Source organism: Microcaecilia unicolor, chromosome 3 (assembly GCF_901765095.1).
Source record: "Microcaecilia unicolor chromosome 3, aMicUni1.1, whole genome shotgun sequence".
Lineage (NCBI taxonomy): Eukaryota > Metazoa > Chordata > Amphibia > Gymnophiona > Siphonopidae > Microcaecilia > Microcaecilia unicolor.
Genome location: NC_044033.1, coordinates 215,355,667 through 215,370,002, shown reverse-complemented (window position 1 = coordinate 215,370,002; position 14,336 = coordinate 215,355,667). Strand labels below are relative to the sequence as shown.

The 14,336-nt window shown below is 44.5% G+C and overlaps 1 protein-coding gene across 1 annotated transcript; it reads right to left on the bottom strand.

The window, feature by feature from the left end:
• Positions 1-3,899: 3,899 nt before the first annotated feature.
• LOC115464966 (carbohydrate sulfotransferase 6-like) lies at positions 3,900-14,093 on the bottom strand. Its single transcript, XM_030195357.1, has 2 exons — positions 13,993-14,093; positions 3,900-5,080 (listed from the first exon to the last, which is right to left on the bottom strand). Exon 2 carries the CDS (start codon positions 5,063-5,065, stop codon positions 3,929-3,931), a length of 1,137 nt encoding a protein of 378 aa, XP_030051217.1. The 5' UTR covers positions 5,066-5,080; positions 13,993-14,093; the 3' UTR covers positions 3,900-3,928.
• Positions 14,094-14,336: the final 243 nt, after the last annotated feature.

The window sequence follows — 14,336 nt, the reverse complement described above, 5'->3', positions numbered from 1 at the left end:
GCCTCCCAGCCACCAGTCCCGCTTCCCACCACCGGCTCTGGCACAGACCGTATAAGTCTGCCCAGCCCTATCCCCGCCTTCCAACCACCAGCCCCGCCTCCCGATCTTGACTAAGCTCCTGAGGATCCATTCCTTCGGCACAGGATTCCTTTATGCTTATCCCACACATGTTTGAATTCCGTTACCGTTTTCATTTCCACCACCTCCCGCGGGAGGGCATTCCAAGCATCCACTACTCTCTCCGTGAAAAAATACTTCCTGACATTTTTCTTAAGTCTGCCCCCCTTCAATCTCATTTCATGTCCTCTCGTTCTACCACCTTCCCATCTCCGGAAAAGGTTCGTTTGCGGATTAATACCTTTCAAATATTTGAACGTCTGTATCATATCACTCCTGTTTCTCCTTTCCTCCAGAGTATACGTTTAGTTCAGCAAGTCTCTCCTCATACGTCTTGTAACGCAAATCCCATACCATTCTCGTAGCTTTTCTTTGCACCGCTTCAATTCTTTTTACATCCTTAACAAGATACGGCCTCCAAAACTGAACACAATACTCCAGGTGGGGCCTCACCAACGACTTATACAGGGGCATCAACACCCCCTTTCTTCTGCTGGTCACACCTCTCTTTATACAGCCTAACAACCTTCTAGCTATGGCCACCGCCTTGTCACACTGTTTTGTCACCTTCAAATCCTCAGATACTATGACCCCAAGATCCCTCTCTCCGCCCGTACCTATCAGACTCTCCCCGCCTAACACATAGGTCTCTCGTGGATTTCTACTTCCTAAGTGCATCACTTTGCATTTCTTCGCATTGAATTTTAATTGCCAAACCTTAGACCATTCTTCTAGCTTCCGTAGGTCCTTTTTCATGTTTTCCACTCCCTCCGGGGTGTCCACTCTGTTACAGATCTTAGTATCATCCGCAAATAGGCAAACTTTACCTTCTAACCCTTCGGCAATGTCACTCATAAATATATTGAACAGAATCGGCCCCAGCACCGATCCTTGAGGTGAAAAAAATATCCAGACTTCTCCAAAAAGTTATCACTTAGCCCTAGTGTCTACATCGGGGGCTAATTATATATTTATTGTGAGCACATTGCCAGGAGCTGAAAAAGCTTTTTTTTTTTCAGTAGCACTACAGTATTTCACAGGGCTCTGAATGGTGGATCTATTGTCTGAATCACAATTATTATATGATTTGCCCCTGATGCAGGCGCCAGGGTCTGGATGTTTCACACCTGGCACCACCTTTTATACTGAAGAATTTGAATAAAGCATCTTTTGAGCTTTTCTAAGCTGCCACCCTGCTGCTTTTTATCTGCACATATTTGCAACTGGTGATGGTCTCGCCTTTTGTTGTGGATGCTTTGTAAAGGTTGGTTACTGGGACTCATTTACTCTTCCCTTCCATTCAGTGGCTATGGAGAAAAAAAGTTTAGTAAATGGTGCTGCTTGGCCATTTGGGATCTTTCAAAACCATGGCCAACAGAATAGTGATGGTGATGGCAGTGGCAACCTCTTCCCCCCCCCCCCCCCCCCCCCCCTCCCCACATAGGCTCAATTACTCATTCAATGCAGGTTAGGAACTGGAAATGAAACGGTTTTTAAGGTACGGGACTGGATGGGCTCAAGTAAAGTATCACTTTCTTCAGACTCAATTTAGACCAATGTTTCTCCAGTCAGCCCTGAAGAACCGCCCCCCCCCCCCCCCCCCCCCCCCCAACCAATCTGGTTTTCTGAACATTCACAACAAATACACATGAGATACATCTGCATGAAAATCTCATGCATATTCCATATTCAGGGCTGGCTTGGAGAAGATTAATTGAAACGTTGCACTCGTCTTTCCCTCATTCCTCCATTAACGGTTCAGTTACTGCATCCTCCTATGTTTCTATTGCAGGCCTCACTTAGATCTGCCTGCTGTGGCTGCTATCTTCCACTTCACACAGTGTGAATGATGTCTCCCCCCTGCAATGTGGGGTGGAAGCAGACAGAGGTGGGAGATAGTTCTCATCTTGATGATTTAAGAAGTGGGGATCATGTCTTTCATTTCAGTTTTACTTCTGGTGATTATAACAACTGTTCAAAGTTAGTCAGGTGGCCAGTAGCAGAATTGTGCAGCAGTGTACAGGACAGATAAAGCAGTCCAGGAAAATACATACAGAGCCCCTCTGACTCAAGTGCATTAAGCAGTTAACGGAGCACTTTCTGTCTTAACAGCCGATGTAGAACGGGGCAGGATATAGGCGGGGACTAGACCTTACACTTCCTGTACAGTACTACATATTCTAGGTTGCCCAAATTTTGGTGTGCAGACCAGATGAGCGTGTAAATTTATTTTATTTTATTTTTATTTTAGTTACATTTGTACCCTGCGCTTTCCCACTCATGGCAGGCTCAATGCAGCTTACATGGGGCAATGGAGGGTTAAGTGAATTGCCCAGAGTCTCAAGCAGCTGCCTGTGCCGGAGGTGGGAATTGAACTCAGTTCCTCAGTTCCCCAGGACCAAAGTCCACCACCCTAACCACTAAATTAGTTAACAAAGCCAATAAAAATCAATTATTGGCGTTAACGGGCACAGATTTGAACTTATGAGTGCATCTCCTATGTGCTACTCCATAGGCGCCGACTCCGTGGGTTCTGTGGGTGCTCGAGCACCCCCAATATTTTCACCCACCGGGAGTCGGAAGCTGCCAGTCCGACCTACCTGGTGCCTGCCCTCTTCTCCCTCAATAGTCCTCCGCTGGTCCGCCCTCGCCTTCTTGCGTGCCACCTGAAATTTTAAAAGTCATCTTACCTCCGGGTCCCGGTGGCAGCAGTGAAAGGTGAGCAGGCTCGGTGCTTCAGCCTTCCCTTCTCTCTCAGCTCTGGTTCTGCCCTCATTTCCTGTTTCCGCAAGGGCAGGACCAGAGCTGAGGGAGATTGGAAGGCTGAAGCGCCAAGCCTGCTCGCCTTTCACTGCTGCCGCCGGGACCCCGAGGTAAGATGACTTTTACAATTCTGGGCGGCTCGCAGGAAGGCGAGGGCATACCGGCAGAGGGCTGTTGTGGGAGAAGAGGTCGGGCTGGGGTCGGACAGGTACTCGGAAGAGAGGGGGGCCTGGAACTCGGAGGAGAGGGAGGGGGGAATGCACCACCTGTAAAAAAAAAAAAAGAATTTCAGCACCCCCAATCATTTTGAAAAGTTGGCTCCTATGAGCTACTCTATAATGCTGCAAGTACAAAGTGTCTCATGCGCAACCTAAAAGGCAGCATGGCCATAGGAGGAGCATGGGTGGGTGAGGATCATTCGAAAAACTTTTAGGCGCAGTATTACAGAATACAGGGGTTGCGCGTCCGGCCTTACACCAGGTTTCTGCAGACGGAAGCCCCTGCGCACCCCAAACTGGGTGTGGGAACTGATGCTAAGCTTGGTTCCATAAAGCGCCCTTTGTAGAATATGAATTTAGCACGTATCTTTCTGACACCAGTTACTGAACCCGGCTCTGTTAATTAAAAATGAACAGAGCGGTTACCACCACCTCAGAAGATGGCAATAACTGCATTCAGTTAACATGCAATATGTCTCCTCATTAGCTGTACGGGAAAATGCTGAGCACATCCCCCACAGTTAACAGAGGCTGTGCACTTACTGTGCGCTATAAGTACTTTGCTGTGGCGACTGATCAGTAGTTGTGTTTTCCTTTTATTTTTATGAGTTTTTTTCAATTTTTTAAAAACGTCTGCAGAAACACCCAATTGCTTATTCAGCACACTTTCTCGCTGGATATCCAATTTGTTGAGTCTCTGGGAAGAATATCAAATTATGTCAACAAGTCTATCTGACCTTGAGCCAACATGGTACAAAAACGACTACACTCTTGACCAAAGGATGATGTATTTTGCTCAGGAAATATGATCTGCAAAAAATTGTAACATTCTAATGGCCTTCCAGAAAGTTCTTTTGTGGTAGCACAAGTTCCAGCGACATGTCCTTCTGCTCCTTGATAGACCAGACAGGACGATAACCAAACACCTCCATATCCTGCTGGCAGAAATCTTGAACTTCCTTCACTTTCTGGAAACTTAGTTTATCCCTCCAGTGTTCAGCAATTCTCTTGGAGTCACCACTTATGGGCATCAAGCCTTTTATCTTTGGAGCTGTCTGATGGCTAATATTGTAGACCCAGGATTCCAGCTTGGAGGACATGATCAGACCCATAGCCTTGTACCACTGTTTGAGGTAAGCCAGTGGGTCCTTTACCAAGTCTTCAAAGCGCACCAAGCGGTAACGGTCTGTAGGGAAAGGGGGAGAGCTCTCTTTGGCAGCACTGTAAATCTTTACCTGGGCCTTACAAATCTCCTGCATCACGAGGCTGATATTAGGCTCCGAATTCTTGCTCTTACTTATGATTACATTGCTATCATTCAGTCCAACATATTGGCGAGAGGAGAAGATGGCCCGGGGGTCCCTCACTAGATGAATGATCTTCATGTTCAGTGTTGGGTCCCTGAGGAGTGGGTAAAGCACCTCTAGGTCCAGGAATCTCACGGCTTTCACTACTATGTGACTGTAGGTCCTGCATGCTTCTTCTAACTTTGTGAATAGGACTTGGTGGCAATCTTTGAAACATATCTGTCTGTCAATGATATCAGTGCGCTGGAAGGCATTGCAGGCTGGTGGGGAGCAGAGGGCACGGCTCTCAGGCCACATGAAAATATCAGACAGGAAATGATTCTGAGGCAAATAGGATTTCAGCTCTGCCATGTCACAGAGAAAGAGGGATCTGAGCAGATTCCTTGCAGATATTTGCAAAAGATGTGGGGATTCATTTGCTAACTTCTTCCATATGTGCCAGAATGGCTCCATCATGTAGAAGACCTCAGGGTTCTGATTGAAGAGCTGACCCACAAAGGAGGACCCAGATCTCCATGTGGAAAGAATGAGAAGTTGGGTTTTTAACTCCATTCTTTGAGATCTGTCAGTGGGGTGACATTTCCTTTGCCAATGTAACATCATAAGAGTACACACCAAAACCAGGAGGCACAGTCGGGAAACACGAACCCTCGGAATCATTGTCACTTCTTCAGGCTGTGAAAACAAAGAGAGACATGTCAACTGGTCATAAGACTTGTATCCATACAACTCAAGCATCTTCAGTATTCAGATTTGATGTGTTTTATGTATTTAAGGATTTTGAATGTGTAACCCCCCCCCCGTTGTATGGGGTTACTGAGAAGATAGAGCCCTGGTAGAAGATCACTGGGGAGAGTATCCTGGAGGTCCCTGGGTCAGAAGTAAGCCCAGCCCAAGGGTACACGTTAGGAAATGAAATGCAGCAAGATGGTGCAGCAAAGCGGATGAGTGACATGGTGGGAGGAGTTAAGAGATAAAAGGTTTATCATGCTCTTGCACATGGTCTTTCGGTTGTCCAAAATTCCCCTGCTGGAGACCAGGGTGGAGTAAAGGGGAGTCCTTGTTTAAGAACTGACAACCTGTGGAGGTGGGAAAAGGAGATAAGTTGTAGTTCAGATGGACAGAGATGGTCAGGAGCTCTGGAGAGTGGGTCAGGGAAGTCACGTTCAGGAGCTGGATATAGGATCTGGGGAGAGTTCCATCTTATGGGGAGCCAGGACATTCGAGTCTGAAACTACTACTACTACTACTACTACTTATCTGTACACAGGAACCACACAGCCCGTGTGGGGTGGCTTGTCATTTGGAAGGGATGGACAAGGAGAGGCGCTGTACAAAGTATATATATTGCTGATCTGTATTCTTGTAAATACTCTACCAAAATCATGTCAAGTTTATATTGGTCTGTTATCTATTTCACTGGTTTGAATTGTCTGAACTGCTGGTTGCAAAAGTTAATAAACGTTCCAGTTAATTTTCATATAAACTGCAGGACTGTGGAGTGGTTTAATCCTGGAAAGTGCCTCGGGAACCAAGGGCTCTCGGGGGCCTTTCTAACTAATTGTCAGCTTGCATCCCACTGGAGATTTGGAGCACAGACTGAGTTCCTGGGAGTAGAAGAGGGTCTCCGAACCCACTAACCACATCTTTTTCCCAGGTGGAGGCACCTTGCATCAACTGTGAGATGAAAGGGACTGAAGGAGACTGCCCAACGAGGGGGCTCCCTGCCCACTCGGACATTGGACCCCGGGCCCGAGGAAGCGCTGCGAAGGGGACATTTCATATGTAATATTGTAGATCATGTGGTATAGAAATTTAGGAAATAAATAAATTAACCGGTGGCAGAATGTAGCCACACACAAATTTTCACAACTCTTATTCTGGTGAAGGTGATAGGAATCTGCAACAGGCACACTGAAAGGTATAGAAAGCCTAAGGAGATATCTAGCAAAGCTTGGGAAACAGTATAGATACATCCTAGGATACTGAGACAGCTCTGAGATGTTCCCAGCCAGTCAGGTTTTCAGGATATCCCCAATGCAGTGAAGGAAGTGCATGCAAATCTCTCTCATGAATATTCATGTTGGATATCCTGAAAACCTGACTGGCTTGGGTGCCTCCAGGACCAGGGTGGGAACCACTGCTCTAAAGGATGTATTTAAGAGATCCTTGGAGACAGGATAGATTCCATAGAATTGAGATGAGATGATGTGGTCCCTCTTCATAAAAGTGGTAACAGTGAAAATCTAATAAGCCTTTCTTCGATGGTGGGGAAAATCATGGAGATGCTGCTGAAGGAAAGGATAGTGAACCTTTGCTAGATCCAAGGCAACATGGGTTTACCAAAGTAAAATCATACCAAACAAATATGATTGATTTCTTTGACTAGGAGAGGCATAATCAAACGGCACTGGCAAAATAGATCGCCGGCGATCTATTGTGGCGGTGGGGCAACAGCTGGCCGGAATTATCGAAAAAGATGGCTGGCCATCTTTTGTTTCGATAATACGGTTGGAACCAGCCAAATGCCTTAGATTTAGCCGGGTTTGAGAAGGCCACTTTTGTTTTTCAGCGATAATGGAAGCTAAAAGCAGCCATCTCAACCCCGGCTACATCCAAGGCATTTGGTCATGGGAGGAGCCAGCATTTGTAGTGCACTGGTGCCCCTCACATGCCAGGACACCAACCGGGCACCCTAGGGGGCACTTCTAAACATTTTTTTTAAATACACAAATAGCTCCCAGGTGCATAGCTCCCTTACCTTGGGTGCTAAGCCCTCCCCCAAAATCCTCCCCAAACCCCACTCCCCATAACTCTACACCATTACCATAGCTCTTATGGGTGAAGGAGGGCACCTACATATGGATACAGTGGGTTTTGGGGGGGGGGGGGGTTGGAGGGCTCAACACTTACCACCAGAAGTGTAACAGGTAGGGGGGGATGGGCCTGGGTCCACCTGCCTGAAGTCCACTGCAACCAACAAAAACTGTTCCAGGGACCTGCATACTGCTGTCAGGGAGCTGGGTATGACATTTGAGGCTGGCATACAGGCTTACAAAAAAGGTTTTTATTTTTATTTTTTTAGTGTGGGAGGGGGTTGGTGACCACTGGGGGAGTATGAGGAGGTCATCCCCCATTCCCTCCGGTGGTCATCTGGTGAGTTGGGGCACCTTTTTGAGGCTTGGTCCTGAAAATAAAAGGACCAAGTAAACCCGGCGAAATACTGATTAACGCCGCTTTTTTTTCCATTATCCGTGAAAGTCGGCCATCTGGTAGCCACGCCCATGCCTGCCCATGTCCCACCTTCACTACGCCACCAACACGCCCCCTTGAACTTTCATCGGCTCAGCGACGGGAAAGCGGCGATGGTGTCAAAAAAGAGGGTTTCGATTATACCGATTTCGCTGCTTTTGAGAGATCGCCGGCCATCTCCCGATTTATGTCGGAAGATGACCGGCGATCTCTTTCGAAAATAAGCCTGCAGGTAACCAGAGAACTAATCAAGGGTATGCATTGGATATGGTCTAATTAGATTCCAGCAAAGCCTTTGATACTGTTCCTCTTAGGAGTCCCAAGATTGTGAAATGGATTAAGAATTGCTTGACTGACAGATGACAGAGGGGGCAGTAAATGGAATTCACTCAGAAAAAAGAAAGGTAAGTAGGGGTGTGCCTTATGGATCAGTTCTGGGATCGATTTTGTTCAATGTCTTTGTGAGCGATATTGTTGAAGGGTTAGGAGGAAACCTGTGCTTTTTTGCGAACGACACAAAGATTTGCATCAGAGCAAGACCCTTCACTGGCTCCCTATCCGTTTTCGCATCCTGTTCAAACTTCTTCTACTAACCTATAAATGTACTCACTCTGCTGCTCCCCAGTATCTCTCCACACTCGTCCTTCCCTACACCCCTTCCCGCGCCTTCTGTCTCGCTGCACCCTACGCCTGGAATAAACTTCCTGAGCCCCTACGTCTTGCCCCATCCTTGGCCACCTTTAAATCTAGACTGAAAACCCACCTCTTTGACATTGCTTTTGACTCGTAACCACTCGCCTCCACCTACCCTCCTCTCTTCCTTCCCGTTCACATTAATTGATTTGATTTGCTTACTTTATTTATTTTTTGTCTATTAGATTGTAAGCTCTTTGAGCAGGGACTGTCTTTCTTCTATGTTTGTACAGCGCTGCGTATGCCTTGTAGCGCTATAGAAATGCTAAATAGTAGTAGTAGTAGTAGTAGTAGACCACATGAGAAGTGATCTACAAAAATTAGAAACTAAAGCTTAGCCACCTTTGGTTTGACAATATCCTAGAAATAAGCAGTGGATTTTCCCCAAGTTCATATTAATAATGGCTCATGGACTTCTCTTTTAGAAATTATCCAAAGCTTTTTAAAACCCTGCTAAGTTTAAGTGCTTTTACCAAGGGCGTCTTTTAATAAAGCGCGCTCACGTTTTTAGGGCGCGCTACATGTTAGAGATGCCCATAGGAATGCATTCCAATTTATACGGTATCAAAATTCTATTTTAATGGAGGGGGTTCCTCATATACAATTTTTTATTATTACCCAACTCCCAATATATCTTATCACTTTGTTTCTACAATCTTAACGGGATGTTTAGAGGTAGGAGTACATGCCCACCATAAAAAGTGCCTGGCTCATGTTATAGCCTGAATGATGGTGACATGGTTATCTGATAGATCCTACATCTAAACATCCTGTTAAGATTGTAGAAACAAGGTGATAAGATATATTGGGAGTTGGGTAATAATAAAAAATTGCATAGGAATGCATTGGCATCTCTAACATTTAGCGCGCCCACAATTTTAGCGCGTGCTAAAAACGTCAGCAAGCCTTAGTAAAAGACCCTACATGTTTTCTGGCAATGAATTCCAGAGTTTTACTTACACGTTGAGTGAAGAAATATTTTTTCCATTTTATTTTAAATTTACAACTTTGTAGTTTCATTGTGTGCCCCCTAGTCCTAGTAGTTTTGGAAAGAGCAAAGATGCGATTCATGTCTACCTATTCCACTCCACTCAGTTTTTTTTAGACCTCTATCATATCTACCCTCAGCCATCTCTTCTCGAAGCTGAACAGCCCTAGCTTTTCTTCCTTTAGCCTTGCCTCTCGTGAAAGCAGTGACCCAAATCAGTGCACTGGCACTTCTGCTCTTTTGAATGAGAGAACAGGCTTCAAGTGTGAGAGCACCACAGCTCTAATCATAGGAAGGGAAGAGATGAATTGAGGGACATTCTGGTTTTTGAATGTGGCAGAAGACAAATGACCCTAAAGATTTCTGGGGAGGAACCAGTTCCAACAGCTGCAGCACGCATGCACTGATTTATCGTAACATAGCGATTAAAGAAAACTGCACTTTTCAACTGCCCTCCCCTTTCATTTCCTAATCATGGACACAAAGAAATTCAACACAAATACAGATAAGCAGACAAACAGAGTGGAGTAGTGGCCTAGTGGTTAGAGCACCAGTCTTACAATCTAGAGGTGGCCGCTTAAAATCCCACTGCTGTTCCTTGTGATCTTGGTGAAGTCACTTAACCCTCCATTGCCTCAGGTACAAACTTAGATTGTGAGCCCTCCTGGGACAGAGAAATATCCAGTGTACCTGAATGTAACTCACCTTGAGCTACTACTGAAAAAAGTGTGAGCAAAATCTAAATAAATAAACACTCACATACCAATACACAGATAACAATGCATATATAGATGTACTCAAACATGCACACCCATGAAACAGATACACCCAGGGGGTTTGGGAAGAATTCCATGAACCATACTCTGCATGCTTTACCCACTTGTTTAATAGTTTGTGGTGTAGAATCTTGATTTGTTGCAGCTTCTCCCAATAATATCAAAGGGTCCCTGAGCTCAACTGAGCCCCTGGTAATTGTTTTCTTGTAGAGTCCAACCCACCCCACAAGCTGTTTTTCTAGAGAGGCCTCATTCCATGTAACTTCTTTCCATTTAATTTGCTCTACCTTGATTAATTTTGCATATAATCTATTTAAATCTTACCAGGCTTTCTTTTGTTTAATTCTAAGCCTCTTACTTCTCTTTGTCTATATGTCATGTCAGTAATGCTGCTAGCGGCTGAATTTATAATAGAAATTAAGTGCCCAACCTAATCATTCTTTTCTACAGTCCCACCCACCCTATTAACTGTTTCTTATGTGGACTCAGGTAAAGCTGCCCTTCTATTAATCCTACCTCTAGTCCACAGACTAATTTTGTTTTCACTGTTTAAACTAAAAGAATCTCATTTGGCTTTGCTTAAATGACTTTTCAGTCAGTGTTGTGTAGATTGTAAGCTCCAGAGAGCAGGGACTGTCCGTAATGGGGGGGGGGGGGGGGGAGAAATTCTATATATGGTGCCTAAAAAATTGACGCTGAAAAAAAACATGCTTAGCAGTATGCTATAAACCTTGCCTAAAGTTAGAAGCAGTTCAAAGAATACTAACGCCTGTCCCCATGACTAAAATTTAGGAACAGCCATTTACATGAACTAAAACCTGGTGTAAATGCCCTCGCCTAACTTAGGCGCAAATCAGGCGTATTCTATAGCACTGCGCATAAATTTACAAAGTGGTCATGCAGCAGGTGGCAGTAAGGGCTTCCGCTGTAACCAGGCAGTGCGCGGTGATGCCCAATTAACGCTGGGTTAGCACCGTGCATTAAACATTTTTTCCAGCATGCCGGAAATGGCGCACACTGGAGCCGGTGGCCGCGTTGGGCCAGCGGTAGTTCCAAAATAGAGTGCGGTAAGCCCACGTTGGGCTTACTGATGCTTTGTAAAAGGACCCCTTAGCTGGTTAAATGCTGCCTAATATTTGTGGTTAGCCCCGACCAAGCAATTAATTTTATTTATTTATTTGTTACATTTGTACCCCACATTTTCCCACCTATTTGCAGGCTCAATGTGGCTTACATAGTACCGTACAGGCGTTCGCCAGTCGGTTGATAACAAATACAGGTTATATTGCAGTCAAAATGAGGTAGGTGTGTATCAGGCACCATGAGGATGGGAGGGATGGAGGTTGTATATTGTCCAGTACGATCATAGTTGTGATGTGTTGTGTTGCTGGGTGTGGGGATTTACGTTGGATCGGTGGGGTAGGCCTTTTTGAAGAGGGTGGTTTTTAATGATTTCCTGAAGTTCAGATGGTCATGGATTATTTTCACAGCTTTAGGGAGTCCATTCCATAGTTGTGCGCTTAGGTAGGAGAAGCTGGATGCATAAATTTAACTGGTCAGCGTTTTGAATATTGGATCCACTATCTTTAACATAAATTTCAATTCACCAAGATATACCAGAACCCAGGCACAAATCTATTTTTTGACTCACATTCTTCCATTTGTTTATTAATCTTTATTTTTGTTTCTCGTCTTTTGATACATATTAACTTTTCTCAGATTGAAAAAAAGCCTTTTGGGTGGTTGCAGAGACCATACCTAGCAATACTGAACTCAAAAATGTTATAGAAATTCGATTAAAATTCCCTGAGGCTCTGGAATTTTATCCACGAAACGTTGGCCATCTTCAGGAGGGCCATGTCGGCTGTTTGAACGAGTCTGTGCTCGTCATATTGAAATTTGAGACTATGTGCTGAGATGTAAATTGAAGATGATTTTTTTTTGTATAATTAAACAATAGCATTGAATCCAGAAGGTTTTTTGAGCCAATGATAGATGATTACCATGGCAAAAAAAGAGTAAAATCTTTTTTTTGGTTTGTTTTGCCTAAAATGGTTCCGAGACTTTTTCCTTCTGAGAAAAATTAATGCGTATGAAAAAAATATAAAAGAGACAAAAGAAAAATAATAAATAATAAATAAATGAAAGAATATGAGGTAAAAATAAAATAGGTTTAGGCCTGGATTCTGGTAAACCTTGGTAAAGTGAAGTTTATATTCCATCAAACGCCTATAGTTAGTACAATCTACAGCCATACGACTATTTCATAATAACTGCCCTTTCAACTACATTATTCCACTCCTTCACTCTGAACTATGGTTGCCTCTCTCTTCGCACGTTCATGTCAAACTCTAGTGCACAAAATTCATAACACACCCTCATAAAAATCTTTGTCCAACAATACTAACCATAAGGTTTGCTCCCATGGATAGATTCAATATTTTCCGTGGCGTTTATTTACTCCTGCGATTAAGTTTAATAATCTTATGGTTAGTATTGTTGGACACAGATTTTTACGAGGGTGTGCTCTGAATTTTCTGCATTTACCCCACTGTTTACAAAGCCATGCTAGTGGCTGCCAGTGCGGTAATGCTGACACAGCCCATCAGGGCCCTGTTTACTAAGGTGAGCTAGCGTTTTCAGCGCATGCTCACACTAGAGAAAATATATGGGTGCGCTAAAAACGCTAGCGCACCTACAGTGCAGCTTAGTAAACAGGGCCCTCACTTTGAATGGGCTGTGTCAGCTTTGCTTATGGCTAGTACGACTTTGTAAACAGGGGGGGTAAATTTGTGTTTTATTTTATAGGAGACTGACCTTGAAACAGCCGCATGGCGAGACATGAATTCATGTCAGTGTTAAGTTGTGGCATGAAGGAGTGGCCTAGTGGTTAGAACACCAGCCTTGCAATCTAGAGGTGGCCTGTTCAAATCCCACTTCTGCTCCTTGTGATCTTGGGTAAGTCACTTAACCCTCCATTGCCTCAGGTACAAACTTAGATTGTAAGCCCTCCTGGGACAGAGAAATATCCAGAGAACCTGAATGTAACTCACCTTGAGCTACTACTGAAAAAGGTGTGAGCAAAATCTAAATAAATAAGGTCTCCTGCTTGGCTTTTATACTAAATGAAAAACAGAAGAAAGAAAATAAAGATAGGTACAACGCTTTAAAGTTACTATGCTATAAGTGGGATCGATTTAGATTTGAAGTTCGTCCAATTGCCATTCAGCCTTGCTGGGTTGAGCAATCTACTCGGACAGATCCAACAATACTATTCATGCCTTATTAAGGGGCTCATTTACTAAGCAGAGTAGGCACCTACGTGCACCAAACGTGCGTCAATTCGGAGTTACCGCGTGGCCCAGGCGGTCATTTTTTTACGTATGTCCACTACTTGCGCTAGAAAATAATTTTTATTTTATGGCGCGCAGCGGAAACCGGGCGGTAATTGTCATTCTACACACATAGATGATTACCGCACGGTTACCACGTGAGGCCTTATCGCTAAGTCAGCGGGTGGCGGTAAAGTCTCGGACCCAAAATGGATGTGCGTCAATTTTTATTTTGCCACACGTCCATTTTCGGCATAAATTTTTTTTAAAAGGCCTTTTTTTGCAGGCATGGTGAAAAACGGATCTGTGCACGCCGAAAACACGCGCCTACACTAGCGCAGCCCATTTTTCAGCGCACCTCAGTAAAAGGACCCTTAAGTAATTGCTCTGAGAAAGTTTCTTTGTGATTTTCTAAAAACTCAACATGTCTTGGAATTATTACACAATATATGGACTAAGCAGGTGAATTTTCCAGCTTCTGTTCCCCCCCTCCTCCAGTCAATGCCCCCTTTCACCCCCACCTTCCCTCTCCCTTGTGTTACTCACCTGGATTCCAGCAACAGAAGCAGAACTTCCTTTCTCCTGCACAGACTCAGGCGTATGGTGATTTGGGCAAAGCCCAGTCAGATTTCTGTGAACAAAACACCCATCTGGATGCCCCGTAACCCTTTGAAGCCTGGCAGTGGTCGAAGTGCCAACCTAGAATGAAAAACAATCAAGGACAAAACATCCCAAACAGGAATAAAAAAACAGGCACTGTGAAGGCTAAGGTGTTAAACTTTCTCCAAGGTGCTGCTGCCTTACCCTCCTCTCTGTCTGTTTCAATAGGGGTTTTATTTTATGTTTGTGAAATCGTACAATGGCACAAAGTACATCCTGGAGGGGATTCA

Coding starts and splice junctions, on each gene's coding strand:
- LOC115464966 (XM_030195357.1), bottom strand. CDS start 5,065: ATGATTCCGAGGGTTCGTGTTTCCCGACTGTGCCTCCTGGTTTTGGTG.